Here is an 18,168-nt window from a genome sequence, read left to right as displayed (position 1 = left end):
CATTAAAACGTTATTAACGTGCCTAAACTCAGTAATTCACCATTTCTACGCATGACAACACACTTTGTCCGTGTTTGGCTCTCTCGCCGCACAGTGAAGCGTTCCCGCATTGGCGTCACTTCCGGCTTCCCCCAAAACCTCAAAATGAGTCGAAGGAATTTTCCCGCGATGTTCGAAATTATTGATATTTATCGGAACGGTATCGCTTTTTCTTTTTAAACTGACGGTTCGAGATTACTAGTAGCCCACTATTTCATTGCACAACAGTTGTTGGGTTCGTGTCACAGGCTCTTTAAACTAATTATTGAAGTAGTGTTTTTTTAACTGATTAAGCCGTATTTATTGAGATGTCGTCTGGATGCTGGGATAAGGATGACAGCGGTTGAGTGTAATCAGGGTGCAAATAATATGTTGAATGTCTGTGGCTGATGATTGTGTGCACCTGGGGCCCTGGGTTGTCTCCTCCCCCCCTCACCTGTGTCTAATTAGTCTGTGTATTAAGTGCTGTTTCTTGTTGAGTGGGTGTGTGTGAGATCCTGGTGGCTGCAGGCTGGGCTCGCGTGAACAGCAGCAGGATTGAGGCTGTGTGAACTTTGTGCATATTGTTTAAATAATTGCCCACCCCGGGTTATATTTTTGGACGTTCTGCCTCCTTGCTTGGTCGGGCCGCTCAACGGTCAGTCTCACACACACGCAGACAGACAGACACACCGAGAGACAGACAGACAGACAGACAGACAGACAGACAGACAGACAGACAGACAGACAGACAGACAGACAGACAGACTGACAGAGAGACAGACACACAGAGAGACAGACATACAGACAGAGAGGTCACAGCTTCTGTTGTTTCTCAGTGAGGGCCAACTCCAGGCGCTCCGACACCTCCAGCTATGCAGCCCTGCCCCACCCCCCACCCCTCTCCCCATCATATCTATAGGATCAAAAGTGGTAGATTCAGCTGTGCCAAAGCCCCCCCCCCCCCCCCCCCCCCAGACCCAGGCATTGCACCAATGCTGCTACTTGAGCCTGCTGCTCGGCGGCACATTTCAAAAGAAGGCCGTCGTCATATTAGAAAATATTTGCTCAGATAGGTCCTGCAGGAATAACTCTGCCTGAGGTTTCTTCACGATTTTTCCATTGGGGCAACTCCAATATTACAGGGAGGGGGGGGGGGGGGGGGATTCTGCACTGTAAGTTGCATGGTAGATGAAAAAGGATGAATGAGTCATTGTTGTATTTTTAAATGGTCTAATTCGACAATATTAAACTGCAATAAACCTAATCCTTTCTTAAGAAAGAGGTTTTTTAAAACTGTATGATCCTTTTAGAAGATGGTATTTATGGTGCTGAAAAGTAATGTAATGCATTATGTTTGATTTACTCAGGGTATGCTGAATAACAGAAACAGCTCAGCAACTCAAAATACATACAAGGGTTATCATGGTTTATAAACACAGGTTATGATGTTAACATGTTGACTCTCAAAAATGCTGAAAGGTAACTTGTTTTAGAAGCTTACTTAAATAAGTTGAGTCTCCTCAATACAATTTGAGACTCCTTTGATACATCCATCCCTCCAATATCTTCTGTTCATCAGGGGCCTGCAGCCAGAAAGACCCCCTTCTTCAGCCTGACACCTTCTTCACCGCAGTGTCCACCAGTGGGTTCTGGGGTTGCTGGCACTATTCACAACCTTTAGTCCAAAACTTTTTGCCACAGTCCCCACTCAGATCTTATGGTACAACCACACAGTCCATTAATACCGGCTGGCCTAGGTCGCTCTTGTACACTCGTGAAGCCACTCGCACATAAATGGTGATTTTAATGGTCCATCAATGTCTAGCACAGAAGTCCAACAACAAAGCAGCAGTTGGTTTCAGATCAGGACCGCCCTGCCTCCAACCCCCCTTCACCCTGCTCTCTCCATCACTGCCCATGTCAGCATTGAACACAACTAGATTCCCCCTTTGGTTTCCCTTCCAGCATGAGACCCTGCCTCAGAGAGTCCAAGAAGGCCAGCCACTCTGAACTGCTGTTCAAACAACCTGTCAGAGACCTCATCTAGGCGATTCCAGCACACCAACACTTGGCCAGGGGGGGTACTGAGTATGAATAGTTGTTGGGGGGTGCCAAGACCAGGCCCCCTGGGTCAAGGCCCGGCTACCTGACGCTCTCTGTCAGGCTCTTCTCCCAGGTGTGGCTCAGGGAGGGGTGCACTTTTTCTCTTTCCTGACAGTAGCTTATGTAGGTTTAATTGAGTCAGCATTCACATGCACAACAATGTAAAAAAAAGTGAAATAGCCAACATGACATTAAAGAACTATATTTATATAGCACTTTTCCTAGCCTTTTGAGTGAAGTGCTAAAGTTCTTGTTTGATCATTTGATTATACTAAAATCATCCTTGTGATCATTGAGTTCCCATTTTGATTCCATGTTTAGTGAGATGTCTCACCCTGCCAGATAGCGTCCAGGTCCGAGGGCTGGCCTTTGTTGGCGGAGCAGCCAGGCATCAGCTCTCCTCCGTTGGGGTAGAAGTCGATGTGACCGACAGATTGGGACATCCCCAGACCTTATGGGATGGTTTTACAGAGACATATGTTTCTTTTATTGATTTGATCAAGATTTAACACATATGATAAGGCCACAAAGTTCCCTTAATGCCTACCCTATGATGCAACTTTAAAAACAGTTATCATGCTGCATTTATCTGTGGCCTTTCAACTAAGAGGTACATTTGAAAAGAATCATATTTTTAAGGAACTTAAGAAAACATTACATATATTTGAAATTCACTTCATAGAAAAAAAAGTCTTCATATCTGTACATTATGTGGACCTTATGTGATTTAAAGGGGAACACTGTTGTACCAGAAAAATGAAAAAAACACACTTAAAGAAACATCAAGCAATTTTGCCCACATTGATCTCATTCATCATAATGAAAAGTGATGTGTACCAAGTTTGGAGTTGAAAGGAAGTCCATCAGTGTGAATGACGCCCACAAAGGTGGCTTCGCTGGTGTCCAGGCGGAAAGAAGCATCAGTGCCCTGGAAGTACGGCTCAACTGGGTCCAGTCCTGAGCAGAGAGAGGTGTTCAATCACTGAGGGTTCCCAGTCATTTATCAGACTCTATCACTGCAACACATGTCTAGAAAGTTGGTGCGTGTGTTCGCGTGTGCGCGTGTGCGTGTGCGTGTGTGTGCGTGTGTGTGCGTGTGTGTGTGTGTGTGTGTAATAAAATGCCAATCTGAAACGTGCAGTTTTGCTTTATTGGGGGGGTTCGAAAACCAGTCAGGTTTAACCTAACCCTAACCCTAACATGTCACCCACTGACACATACAAAAAAAGTTTTAGAGTTTAACCAGTCGGGTTTAACCCTAACCCTAACATGTCACCCACTGACACATTAAAAAATGTTTTAGGGTTTAACCCTAACCCTAACCCTAACATGTCAGTGGGTGACATGTTAGGGTTAGGATTAGGGTTAAACCTGACAGATCTTCGGACCCCCCCAATAAAGCAAAACTGCCTTTTATTGTGGCCAGCCTAAGGCACACCTGTGCAATAATCATGCTGTCTAATCAGCATCTTGATATGCCACACCTGTGAGGTGGGATGGATTATCTCGGCAAAGGAGAAGTGCTCACTATCACAGATCTTTTCAGATTTGTGAACAATATTTGAGAGAAATTGTTATTTTGTGTATTTAGAAAATGTTTTAGATCTTTGAGTTCATCTCATGAAAAATGGGAGCAAAAACAAAAGTGTTGTGTTTATATTTTTGTTCAGTGTATTAACTAACTAAATGTATTTATTTATATATTCCTATGCATTGTAAGCTATTGGTAGCATGTAACTATCATTATCATGTTCAGCTATAATACTTGTGCAAACCCCACCCAGCATTGTAGCTTGCTCTACATTAGAATGAATACATAGGACTACATGCTAGCTGCACTGGTGATTTGGACTAGCCTATAGGCTTACTCAGCGCCGTATAGACTGAGAGTTACGTCATCTCCGTTCACTCCAATGGACCACTTTTTTACAGCAATGGCGGATCGTGGAGCCTCTCAATCGTTCCCCGGAAGTTAGCGCCAAGGCTAGCAGAGCTGTAGAGTTGCAGCATAATAGACCGTTCGTGACGGACTTTTAAAGGTAATAAGAAGTTTAAAGATTTATATTGCGGATATTATCAGTACATCTGATTCAAATTAACATGTGTATTAAAGTATGTCAGTGGATTTTCCCTAAATTAGTAGATTTAGGGAACGTTTACAGATAACAGATAAAGCTAGGATTCCGGATCAAGTTAGCAACACACGTTGAACAGCCTTTTAATTGTAAATTCCGTTCTCTTAATGTCATTTCGTCCAACGTTGTTGAATTAGAGAAGAGGGGCTTCTAAAAGGAATTGTATGCGGGGGTGGAGGGAGTTAAATATTCGATAAATATAACTTTGGTGCGTGTAAGAGTGAGTGTTTTTAGCAGAGCCATATTGTGTCCTTGTGATTATGTTGATTATTACCTGTCTGTATAATGTTGCAGCTCAGCTGATTTTGGATTGATGGCAAAGGGAGAGGGACTTAAAGAGCCTGTGACACGATTTTCCCCCATCATCCAAACCCATCAATTTGAGTAAATATTGTCCCCTTGAAAACCGTTACTGAACTGATTTTGGATATTTGTACTTTGATAACCATTAATCTGCCCTTCAATGTTGACCATTTCCTGGATCTTCTCGGGGATTCTTCAAGTCCCGCCAAATTATGGGTGACGTCAATGCGGGCACAGCGCTCCAGCTGCACCGTTCAGGATCCCAGCATCTGCATGCAAACGCACGATGGCGCACACAGCAGACAGCGATGACAGTTTAATTTTGAACGTGTCTGAGAGCTCATATGAGGCTGAAGGATTGGTTTATTTTGTATCTGTTAGAAGTTTAGGAATTAGGTGCGTCAATATGGGCGATCATACGGTCATGTAGCCAGTGGTGGACTGGGATTAAAAATCAGCTCGGGACTCTCGACCGGCCCACTTCGGTACAACTAGTAAATTGTCAACGGGGGGAGTGGGGGATGTGCTAGTGATTTATCCGACCGGCCCACTTCGGTACCGGCCCATCGGGATTCGTCCCGATGGCCAATCCGCCACTGCACCCAGCCCAGCCCACGTAAACTGTCAACGGGGGGAGCCTCGCTGTGGGGAAACGGTGGACCTAGTGTCCCGATCGGAGTGGGAATAATAATAATAATAATAATAATCCGTGCATTTTATCCATTAATTTCCCCGACATTGTGGTAAAAAAAAACACACGTTTAATCCATGTTGGTGTACTACTACAACCAGTGGTGTAGTGGGGATGTTTTTACTGGGTGGACGGGGTGGTGGGTGGACGGGAGACACTATGGACGCGCTCGTGAACTGTCAACGGGGGGGGGGCTTGGGGACCTCTGTGTCGCCTGTCAGCGCAACTTACATGATGACGTTTAGACAATATAATAATAAAGGGCGGTGCCGGCTGTCAGCGAACCGATCCGGCCTTTCTCCGCGACTATCACTCAAATGCGGGACATAGTCTCAATGTGTGGGACGCGGGACAAATAATAAAAATGCTGTGTGTGCAGTCCCGCACAGTGCGGGACACCTGGTCACCCTACACACACAGTTCTGCCCCTCACACACACACGCTTCAAATCAAGTTGCATAAATGCTTGAGCTAAGTTTTTATTATAATTACTGTGAAATCTGCCTATTATGTTTTCGTCATTATTACAACAAACACACACTTGCAACTGATAACACTGGGAATGATTTTAGATGTATTAGACTATTTAAAAAAGAAATCATGCTTCAAATAAGTGGGGGTACGGCGTACCCCCGCGTCCAACGCCCACTACACCACGGTTTGTTTTCTCATCAGGAAATGCAGACCGGCTCAAACAAAAGATTTTTACATCATCATCCTCACGATCATTTAATGTATCATATGTTCGCCGAATTGACATGAAAGCACTAATAAATGTAGTTTCATCCACTTGAGTTTACAAAAATAATCGATTTGTTTTTATATCACATCCGACGGGAGGAAATTCAGCAGCTCTCACTACCGATTTTTAATCCTAATTTAATCATCATCTTCACCACGATCATTTATGTTTATGTTCGCCGAATTGACATGAAAGCACTGACAAATATGAATATACTGTAGTCAACTTCATTAAAACGTTATTAACGTGCCTAAACTCAGTAATTCACAATTTCTACGCATGACAACACACTTTGTCCGTGTTTGGCTCTCTCGCCGCACAGTGAAGCGTTCCCGCATTGACGTCACTTCCGGCTTCCCCCAAAACCTCAAAATGAGTCGAAGGAATTTTCCCGCGATGTTCGAAATTATTGATATTTATCGGAACGGTATCGCTTTTTCTTTTTTAAACTGACGGTTCGAGATTACTAGTAGCCCACTATTTCATTGCACAACAGTTGTTGGGTTCGTGTCACAGGCTCTTTAAGTGAGAGTGAAAACACAAGGTAAGTTTAATACTACTGTTTTATATAAGTAAGCATACTAAACATGTATTCTATCACTGTATTATATAAGTAATCTTGTTAGTAACCTACTGTATGGCAGGTGGAGGGGCAGTGATGTTACAGGTGGAGGAGCAAAACTGCAAGACTGCAAACTCACAAGACAGAGAAATCAAAGTTTGTTCTCCAGAGAAGAGGTTGATTTCACTTCATTTATTTCATATTTTCTAAAGATGTGGAAATGGCAACAAAAAAAACTTGAGAGCTGCAACCAAGACAACTGTAACAACATGAGTAGAGAGCCACCAAGGTTTTTCAAGTCCATCTCTTACTCCATTTTGCCAACCCAAATGTCCAGGTACATGACGGGACACCTTGCTTGTTTTTGTTGTTTGCGCTCCTCTGGCTGGGTGCTGGCAGGTGGAGGGCAGTGATGTTGGCAGGTGGAGGGCACTGATGTTGGCAGGTGGAGGGGCAGTGATGTTACGGGTGGAGGGGCAGTGGTGTTAGCTGTTACACACCAGGCTCAAACTTAACACATTGCATCCTTCTTTGCAGTGTCCTTATTCCTGGAAGGGGAATCTGCAATTCCTGCAGAGTTTTGTAACCCGTTGGTCCGCACGCAAAGCGAATTTTTAAAGCCTTCTTAATTGTATCATTGCTCCATTTCATCCCCTTTGTGGTGAGTCTGCCGAATGCCTTAAGTTGGTCTTTTGAAAACGTTTTTCTTATATTTCTTGTCCCTAATTTTCATTGTTTTCTTGAGAGCTGCATTTTCCTTCCTGATTTTTCTTAGTGCAGCCTTTGCTTTTTTGGTGATTCCTTCTTGGCTCTTTAATTTTCTCTTTAATTTTTTTAATAGATGTGTTTGACTGGCTGCTGGTTCCCTCGTATGCTGACTGGCTGCTGGTTCCCTCGTATGCTGACTGGCTGTTGGTTCCCTCGTATGCTGACTGGCTGCTGGTTCCCTCGTATGCTGACTGGCTGCTGGTTCCCTCGTATGCCGACTGGCTGCTGGCTGAGTGGGTGGTGTCCGCCCTCCCTGTCTCTCCTCACTAGCCATGTCCTCTCTTTCTTCACCCTCACTTTCCTTTCTCTCAGTCTCCTCATCCCTTCTTCCCTCAATCTTTGAGACTAATGTAAGTAGAAGACATGGCACTGTAGATTTTCGAACATTTAAAATATTATACCACTTAAAAATAAGAAATATGACGTTTGTTACTAAGAGTTAATACTTATTATACCTGTGTCACCTTTCACACTATAGCTGTGATCATGAGCTATGGGCTTTGTAGATACAGGTCCCGGGGTGAATCGTGGTGCAGGGGCCCTTCTCTTTTTGACCACAGGGCGATGCACGAAGATGGTGGGTATAGCCTCTGCTCTCAGCCTAGTCTTGCCCTTTTTTGTCTTGACAAACTGGTCTGCATCAAAATGTGCCTGCGGAGTGACTTGAGGTTACTTCACACACAGAACAACTCAGTTTTGTCTGCCCACATACATATTCCATAGTGGTTGAATACACAGTATTAGTGCACTTTATACTTACTGGACATGTTATTACTCATTACATACTGTATATAAAATATGACCAAGAATGTGAGACAACTTTATAGAAATTCATATCACATCTGTTACTGATGCCATTGGTCATACTTTGTTAAACTCACAAATAATAAAGTTCCATAACTTCAGTTGGGAACAAAGACCACACCTTATCTCCCCAAGGCAATTTCCCATCCAATAGGTGTGCTATATAGGTGTGTATAACCCTTTCTCCTGTCTGTTACTCCCTCTTTCAGCACAAGAACCAGAGGGGGATTCAATGGAGCCTGAATACCTGCATTGAGACCCTCACCCTGCACCCTGAGTCTCAACTCTGTGTTTTTCAAGCCTTTCCCTGTTTTTTTGTATTAAACAAAACATTAAGCTTTCCCAATGGTGTGGTTTTCGTTTTGTGAAAAAGTGCAAATGCAGTGTTTGTATATAATATCCTCACATATTTTTTTGCTGTTGGTTGTGAAATTGCTCCTGCTGACTTGAGCCAGCCATTTTTTCCTCCGCTCTGTGTCAGTGGGGAAGCCGTACATTCGTACTCCTTTCTCGGAGCGATTTGAGCATCCCCAGGCAGCACAGCAAACCATGGTGGCGATTAGGAGGCAGCACAGCAAACCAGGACAACACGGAGGAAAAGGCACAGACAAACTGCATGATATGCTATTCAATGTTTATTGAATTCCATGTATTTGCAATGGATGTTCCTAAAACAACACATTTAGCATCATCATCAAGCTGCTGCTGCTGCTGCTAGTCCTTTGATAGTCACCTGTCGGTCTCCTGCCATAAAGATGACATTAGTCATTTCGATAACTTGTGTCCTCAATAACCATGGGATTACTGAAACTACCATGAATTTAAGAAAATGGTAGAAATTAATCTAATCTGAATTTTGAAGCATTCCTTTAGATCCCCTCCCTCTAAATATATCAATAAACATTAGAAAGTGATGCTCCTGACTACTATACAAGTTTAAGAAGATAATATTGGTTTTAAAGAATTCCAAGCTATAAACAGCAACAGGCTCTTTAACCAAGGCACTGTTTGCCTAACATGTAAACTAGTTGTTCACACTAATCTTAATATTATCACTTAATATTAGCAAATTCTATTTTATTTTTTAAAACATATTGATGTAAATACATATACACATATCGATTTGTTGTATAAATATTGCAAATCAAAACCTTTATTCACTAATAATTACCAAAAAATCGTAGTTCTATCTCCTGTTATCAATGCATTCACATTGCCTGCCATGAACTTCCGGGGAACGATCCTCGTCTGCATGAACCACGTGACGATAACCGTTTTTGGACTTCCGCTGTCGTAACTCTTCTATCTATACGGCGCTGGGCTTACCTCTCCTTTGCTCATGTTCAGTGTAATTATGGGGATACTTTTACACTTTAAAATTAGTGTTACCTAATCCTTTTCACACGTTTTCAAATGTTGCTAACTGGTAGCCAATATTAGCATCATTAGCTTATTGTAAATGTACATCAGGGCTCGACATTAAGGACTGCCCGATGGCCCGGGGCCATCTAGTAGTTAGCTCGGGCAATGAAGCCTCACCTACTGGTTGCCCGATCGGGCAATCTATTATGCCAGTATTATGCAGCTCGCGGATCCAGTAATGAGTGACCCAACAGTAAAACTAAATATATCTATAACTAGTTTAGGTAGTTTGAGAGGTAATTCAAATAGCTACGTGTGATATTCTAACCTGAAGTGTGTGTTTTGTCCGCTCACCGCTGCATGTGATCATGCAGAGCTGCGTTTCGACTCGTCAGCAGCAGCTGATCTCTCTCTCCCTTCACATTAGACTTCACTCGCGTTTATGTCCATATCGATCAGATCCAGCTAGTTCTAGCTAATGATATGAATACCTGCTTATTAAAAGACACCTCAACAATAAGTGTCGCTATGCAACCGGGTGAGGCCACAAAGTATAGCGCAGCATTATGCATTTGTTTACATGCCTACCGGAACCCCGAGGCATTACCAACAGATCAACGCACAATCAACCCATACAGGACATCTCTTTCTCCACATTAAGTGTTAGACATTAGAATTGACTTTTCTTGTCTGTCACATACTCTTCTTGTCTGTCACATAAGTGGCGCAACTGAAGCGGTATTGCGCTAAAGAGAAATGATTTTGAACGGAGACATTTAGATTTGCCGGCTAACGGGAACTCTGACGTCGCCATTTTGTGTGCTTCGCGGATGCGCTCGGCTCCTCTCGACTGCTGCTCGGGTCTGCTCGGTCAGCTTCCGGATGAGGAGGCATTCGTTCGACCAACTTACAGTTGATAACATTACAAACATTTTTAACAGGGGCCATAATAGTGTAAATAATGTTTGTTTTGGCAGTTATAACTGAATGTTATGTTTTCTACTTTTTTACATCTGGGAAGGCATTTGCCTTCATCAGATGGAAAGTGTCTTCACTAGGGGTGCACCGAATGGGTAATTCTTGGCCGAAACCGATACCGAAAATAGGAAACAGTTGGCCGAAAACCGAATGCCGAAAATGATTAATAGAAATATATATATTTTTTTTTTTACCAATGTTGTTCAACTACCTGATTATGGAAAAAGACATGATTATGGCAAAACTTAACTTAAATAATAATCACTATTATGGGTCCATAAAACATTTATTCAGCACTTTTGAATGCACACAGTACATTAATTCCAAGTCAAGTGCATTTTCTTTTCTCTGTAGGATAACTACAACAAAGTGCATTCAGAACAAAGCCAAGGTGCTTTAAAACTGCATAAACATCTAGGCCAGTAGGCCTACAACAAAATAGTGTAAATAAAGACTGCCAGACCTTCAACAACAACAAATGCACCTATAAGTTTGGTAACCTAACGTGTTGTTGTGATGACGTAATCAAAACGCGGCGACAAGCACGGCGCGCGACCATGCTCGAGGCTGGCTCACAGCCAACATGTCTGCCGCTTGGAGATATTTCAAAAATATCAGAGTGAGAGGCGCGGATTGCGATTTGTAAAACGTGTTCAGCTGACATTTCTCGAGGGGGTGTAACTGCAAAGACTTTCACCACTTCGGGATTACTCCACCACTTGAAATCAAAACACCCGGACAAATATGCGGAGTATGATCAACGTAACCCTGTTCTCGGACATTCGGTTATATATTTTTTTTTCCGGTGCTAAAACCCTTTCGGCCGAAAGGGCCTTTTTAACAATTTTCGGCCGATAATTTTCGGTGGCCGAATATTCGGTGCATCCCTAGTCTTCACCAACAACTTAAGTATTTCTTATAGCTATGCAGGGCATGCAAGCGAGCTAACACAAACAAACAAGTGAAATGAAGAATAAAATTGAAATTGTACAATATAATATTGTGGTGGTTCATCTTATAATTCAGTCTAGAGAATGCACCAGACAGCATCTAAGACCTGCAAAAATCTAAATTTTCTAGGGGGAGGCCCCCCAAACCCTTCGTGCCATTTCGTCCGCGCGCATTTTTCAGGGCAATCTCTATTGGGCTCAGGGCCATCTGTAAATTAGCTTAGATGGCCCACAGGGCCATCTCCCAAAATCCTTAATGTCATGCACTGTACATTGATATGCATTGTAAGCTATTGGTAGCATGTAGCTATCATTATCATGGTCAGCTAGCATACTTTTGCTAGCTAAGGGATGAACACCATACCTCCACAACATATTCCCTCATCATGTATTCTAACTTCACTGGTGATGTGGTTTGTCCAACACAGGCTTGTCTACACTTTAATCATGTTAAGTTTAATTGTTGAGCTGCTTTTAAAATGGCAAATCCTAATTGTTTTCCACATAATTCCCACCTGTGCTAACTGGTAGGCGATGTTAGCATCATATTAACTAAGTAAATGTACATTCCTATGCATTGTAAGCTATTGATAGCATGTAGCTATCATTATCATGGTCAGCTATAATACTTGTGCAAACCCCTCCCAGCATTGTAGCTTGCGCTACATTAGCATGAATACATTAGGACTACATGCTAGCTGCACTGGTGATTTGGACTAGCCTATAGGCTTACCTCTTCTTTGCTCATGCTCAGTGTAATTATGGGGATACTTTTACACTTTAAAATTAGTGTTACTTAATCCTTTTCACACGTTTTCAAATGTTGCTAACTGGTAGCCAATATTAGCATCATTTGCTTGTTGTAAATGTAGGCTACATTCATATGCATTGTAAGCTATTGGTAGCATGTAGCTATCATTAAAATGGTCAGCTAGCATACTTTTGCTAGCTAAGGGATGAACACCGTACCTCCACAACATATTCCCTCATTATGTATTCTAACTTCACTGGTGATGTGTTTTGTCCAATACAGGCTTGCCTACACTTTAATCATGTTAAGTTTAATTGTTGAGCTGCTTTTAAAACGGCAAATCCTAATTGTTTTCCACATAATTCCCACCTGTGCTAACTGGTAGGCGAAGTTAGCATCGTTAACTAGCTGCACTGGTGATTTGGACTAGCCTATAAGCTTACCTTTCCTTTGCTTGTGTTCAGTGTAATTGTGGAGATACTTTTACACAAAATTAAAATTAGGGATACTCAGTGGCGTTTCTAGAACATTTTACATGGGGTGGCAAAGGGGGGGCAAGAGGTCATGCCAGGGTGGCATGGGAGGGCGGACGGTACGTGGTATTTTATACTGTTTAACCTATTTATTGTTAAATCATGCCCTAACACAAGTGTTAATGCAAAAGAGAAACAAGGTGGTCAGACAAACAAACTAAAATATAGCATAAAACAGCAGGAAGTACTCATGATACCCTATAATTCTGTTTACTGTAAGTACAGTAAAGTTCCTTAGTTATAATTAAGTACACAAATGACATCACCCATCTCTTAAGAAAGCAAAAGTTGACCTGTGCAGCAACACATTTCAATCAATATGTGTCAATACTTAGAGCTGCTAGATTGTGCTGCTGTAATGGAATATGCAAGGAGAATAAAAACATACCATGTGGTCCAGCTGGAGTCTCATCTGCCTCCTGATCCCTGCCTCTGCCCCTCTTTCTGACACTTAATCTTTATTCCTCACATACATTTCTTCTTCTTCACTAATGTCTTCATCTCCTCTTGGCTTCCTCCTGCTCTGACCCTCCTGGTCTCTTCATCTCTCTTTTCCTTTTCCTCTTTCTGTTCGTCCTGATCACTTCTCAGATATGTATTTTTGTTGTTGTTGAATCACTCCAGCTACTCTGGCCTGCAAGAGTCTACTTGCGAAAAGCACTGGTACAAATGCTTTTATATATTTTTACACGTTAGGGCCATGTAGCTGATAAGTAGCATATAATAAATATAACATCAGAAAGTATTTATCAAACGCACACAGGCAGCTGTGTTTGACGGCAAAGGATGTATCCTGGTTTAATTTATCTGGCCTCATTGCTGTGATGTGTAATTTACGTGGATTTAATAGTAGGCCTACTGCATAGTTTAGCAAATAAAAGTGATCGATCTCCCAGTTAGCGCTGTCTGTGTAGTATTTTGTAACGTAACGCCCCAAACAGCGACCGTCTGTTAAACGCTATCGATTCAAACAGGAGCGTTTTATTGATATTTAGTTTCAAGCTCTCGTCTTTGGTAAAAACAAAACTAGTGGAAGGGGAAATGCTCCCAGGGGAATCTGATCCACCTCCAGGTGCTGGTCCACCTTCAGGTGCTGGGACAGTTTGCTGCCTCGCTCCCTCTCTGCAGCTGTGTGAACGCCGCTCCGCAGTTTAATGCAGGGCTGTAGCTGCGTTTTTAACGGGCCTAACATGATATTTAAAATGATTAACTTTTAATTAATGTACTGCTTGTTTCATTGCTTGAGAAGCTTGTGGACATAGTGTAGGTTTGTTTCTACAAGTACAGTTTTAGGGACACAAAAGTTAGGGGGGCAGGCTATAGATTGATATAGAATAGAATATAATTGGGAGGGACGAAACCCTCTTTAATGGTCACACATGCAGAGCACACAGCACACACAGTGACATTTGTTCTCTGCATTTAACCCATCCTAGTAGGAGCAGTGGGCTGAAAACTATACTAGTGACTAAAGGTTTGACTTGATGGACGTCCCCGATTAGGTTTGGGCAGAGCCCTATAGTAGAAGAGTTGCAACATCTCTGTTCACTCCAATGGACAATTTTTTTACAGCAATGGCGGATCGTGGAGCCTCTCAATAGTTCCCGGAAGTTAGCTGCAAGACTATCAGTCAGACAGTAGAGTTGCAGCATAATAGACCGTTTGTGATGGACTTTTAAAGGTAAGACGTTTAAAGATTTATATTGTGGATCAACACATCTGAATCAAATTAACATGTGAGTTAAAGCATGTTGGAGGATTATCCCCCTCTAAATTATAGATTTAGGGAACGATAACAGATTAGGCTAGGATACCGGATAAAGTTAGCAAAACATGTTAACCATGCAGCCTTTTAATTGTAAATTCCGTTCTCTTAATGTCATTTTGTCCAACGTTTTGGAATGAGAGAAAAGGGGCTTCTTAACGTGCTTTTATCCGGGGTGGAGGGAGTTAAATATGAGTTAAATATAACATTGGGGCGTGTGATTGTAGTGGGTGGAGATGGTGAAATGAGGATATTCATTTTGGAGTTCAAGCTAGTATATTATAGTTAACGTTACACAATAATAAGGAAGAGAGCTATTTTTGTGATACATACTGTCTGTATTATGTTGCAGCTGGTTTTGGATTGATGGCAAAGGGAGAGGGACTTAAGTGAGAGTGAAAACACAAGGTAAGTTTAAAATAGGTCAGCAATTTCCCATCCTATAGGTTGCTAGATGTATCTAACCATTTCTCCTGTCTCCCTCTCTCAGCAAAAGAACCCCAGGGGGATTCAATGGAGCCTGAAGACCTGCAATGAGACCCTCACCACTGAGTCTCACCTCCCAGAGTTCTGCAAGCCTCTCCCTGTTCCTGATTTTGATTAAACAGACGTTAAGCTTCCCAATGGTGTGGTCTTTGTTTTGTGAAAAATATGATTACCTCACATATTGTGTTGCTGTTGTTGTCTTTTGTGATAGTTAAATTGCTCCTGCTGACTTGAGCCAGCCATTCTTTCCTCTTCTCTGTGTCAGTGGGGAAACCGTACATTCATACTCCTTTCTCTGAGCGCTTGGAGCATCCCCAGGAAGCACAGCAAACCATGGGGGAGACTATATGCCAGGACAACATGAAGGAAAAGGCACAGACAAACTGCATGCATGCTATTCAATGTTTATTGAATTCCATGTATTTACATCCGTGTTCCTAAAACAACAGATTTAACATCATCATCATGCTGCTGCTGCTAGTCCTTTGACTCATTGTGCTGTCAGTTGACAATCATTGATAGACGCCTGTTGGTCTCCTGTCCTACGGGCAAAAACTGTGGCTCTTCAAAATATCGACAAAAAGGCGGGAAAATAAGGGTAGGCTCCAAGCCACTGCAAGCACACACACACAGCAGCAGCAGCCCTCTACTTGCTACAAACTTATGAAAAGGTTCAACTATGCACACGTCATAAAACTTCATCTCAGCTTGCACAGCACGCTCACAGGTATAGATTGCGCAATAATTTATGGTTATTGGTGAAGTGCAGGTATATTGTCATTCAAGAGAGAATACGATGCGTAGTTCTTTTGGAGAACATATTTTTCTTTTAACCTATTTACCTCTTTAACATAAATAATACTCATTACATTGACACATGCATTATTTGTGATTAAAATAATGATTGTTGGTAATGTATTAGCGACCCCCACAGATGTATGATGGATTTCACTGCCTTCCTAGGAGCTCAGACCCCTCCTTATGGGAGTATTGCCAACTCCATAGTAAGGAAAGTAGCTATTGGCTATCACCAGAAGTCCCTAAATGACGTCATCGCCTAATTTGCATATCATGTATTGGCGGCTGTAGGACAGCATGGGAGAGAGGAGTAAAGAAAAACGTTCAAGGAGTAAATCCAGACGACAGTAGATCAGAAATGTTTCCATTAGAAAAAGTAGAAAGTAGTTTTAATAGTTTGTAGTAGAAATCTCCCTTAAAATAAAGGCAGTATGCAGGGACGTCGGAACTATTTTCTGGGGGGGGGGTGCGGGATTTTTGCTGGGAGGGTCGGGGGGGAAACTCACACTATCAATGATTAACGAACTCGACACGTAGGCCTAATAGCCTAGGCCTATACATAACAGATATAGGCTACATAAACACACGCAGCATCTTAATTGTTACGAAAATGTATGAAACAAAATGAATTAATGAATTAATCAAGCCTTTATTAAGGAACATACTGTAGCCTAATAGGCGATAACATAGGCCTACAGCATTCAGAAAATCAACAGAATAATACAGCCTTTACGAACATAGGCCTAATGGAACATTCAGAAAAATAACGGTTTACTTTGCGCTCGTAAGGGCTTTTAAACTGTTCCAAAAGTAGACCTTCTCTCTGTTGTTCTGCTGATAAATTCTTTAAGCAGGGTCGAGACATCGCATTCATCGAGAAGGTCGCTATGCGCATTCATAATGGCCAAATGAGTGAGTCTCTCCTGCTTAATAGTATTGCGCAGCCACGTTTTCAACCTGCGCAACGCCGAGAACGAGCGCTCGGATGCCGCGACAGAAATGGGCAGAGCCAGACAGAGCTTTATGAGCCTCTCCGCTTCCGACAGCATGGAGCGGGATTGGGGCTGCAAGGTGTGCAGAATGGCCAATACATCCTGAATGGTTTTCACTTCTCGCCCCCTACACACGTCGCTCAGGATGTCCAGCTCAAGGCTTAGCTGCTCTCTTGAAAAGGAAGTCAGTTCCAGGGAACCCACATCCACTCGTTTCCCTTGGGCCGCCTGTAGAACTGCCTGCTCTCGCCCTGCAGCTACGCGGAGTCCTTCCTGGTCAAAGCACCGCTCCACCTCTGTGCGCACCAAGTCCAGGGCCTCAAACAATTCCCTCTTCCACAGGCTTGGATATTCTTTAATAGTTAAATATAACAGTTAAACAACAACCAACAAATAGTTTCCATATGGGCTGCCTATTTAAGCTGGGTGGGTCAACCTTAAATTTTCAATTTAAATTCAAATTATGAATATGGTTTGTTATGAAAGTAGGCCTATACGTTATTTAGTCAGTTGATACCGTTGTAATGAATTATTAATTGCAGGCTAATTTCGCAAATAAGCGTACATGGATGTAGTACATTATTATGAACTATGATATAGTTTTCTATGGATAGATCAAATCTGTCCACAAATGCTGGAGAGCACGCTCTGTGTGCGTATTTGTTGCATTCTTTCAACATTACAGACCGATGAGCTTTATGATTAATTTTAAAATACTGTTGGCATTATTTATTTATTTATTTAGGCCTATTTATTTACCCTCGTTCTCCAACTCCCGTTCCTCCTCCTCCGCTGTATGGCGAAAACGCGCTGGGGTCTTGCTGGTGCGCACTGGATGAGGAGGCTTCAAGTTGTAGCGCTCTGTGTATTGTTTGGTCTTGGCCACAAGGTCAGCGAAGGTGTCATCTTGTCTGAGTGTGTTCAGTCGCTGGCAAAGAAGTTTGGCAGCTTCCATTGATCCAAGGGCTGTGACTTTGGTGCCTTGCAGTGACCGAGCCACGGATTCACATGGCGTAAACATGGTAACGCAGGCAAACAAACCAAAGACTGTGCGCGTAGTGGTGCCCTTTTTGAGCAATCCTGCCACTTTGGCACGCGTCTCCCCCTTGACAATCCTGTCACTCTCCAAGGTCCTAAATGTCTGCAGCATCTCTCCATAGCATGCCAGCAACCGTGACAGTGCCACAACTCTGACGCACCACCGAGTTGGGCACAGGGCAAGCAGGTTGATCACTTCTCCACATCCAAAAAGAGACTGGTATAACGTTTTTCTCTTTGCTGAATCATTAATCACAACTGTGACTTCCCGAACAAAGTTCAGTGTATCGGCAACAAGGCGCACTTCTTTTGCCACTTCTTGCAACACTAAATCCAGAGAGTGGTTTGCGCAGTGGACAAACAAGGAGTCAGGACATGTTTCCTTT

The 18,168-nt window shown here is 42.6% G+C and overlaps 1 protein-coding gene and 1 long non-coding RNA gene across 3 annotated transcripts in view; one reads left to right on the top strand and one right to left on the bottom strand.

The window, feature by feature from the left end:
• Positions 1 to 2,441: 2,441 nt before the first annotated feature.
• LOC307043986 (inactive pancreatic lipase-related protein 1-like) overlaps positions 2,442 to 18,168 on the bottom strand; it is a gene marked incomplete at its 3' end in the record, with an annotated part of 40,017 nt that continues 24,290 nt past the window's right edge. Inside the window, exons 7-8 of the mRNA XM_079688965.1 lie at positions 2,962 to 3,081; positions 2,442 to 2,575 (exon numbers count right to left, since the gene is read on the bottom strand). Coding sequence (XP_079545091.1) covers positions 2,442 to 2,575; positions 2,962 to 3,081 — 254 coding nt within the window. The remainder of the gene's footprint in view (positions 2,576 to 2,961; positions 3,082 to 18,168) is intronic.
• On the top strand, positions 5,945 to 8,470 carry LOC307043987. Of its 2 annotated transcripts, XR_013809496.1 has the most exons (5): positions 5,945 to 6,733; positions 7,095 to 7,218; positions 7,399 to 7,675; positions 7,804 to 7,902; positions 8,339 to 8,470. It is a non-coding gene; the product is annotated as an uncharacterized lncRNA (long non-coding RNA). The 2 variants fall into 2 exon arrangements; XR_013809497.1 differs by having other exon boundaries at positions 5,945 to 7,218.

This window comes from Notothenia rossii (assembly GCF_949606895.1).
Source record: "Notothenia rossii genome assembly, chromosome: 6".
In the NCBI taxonomy this organism is placed as follows: Eukaryota; Metazoa; Chordata; class Actinopteri; order Perciformes; family Nototheniidae; genus Notothenia; species Notothenia rossii.
This window is presented reverse-complemented; position numbering and strand designations above follow the sequence as displayed.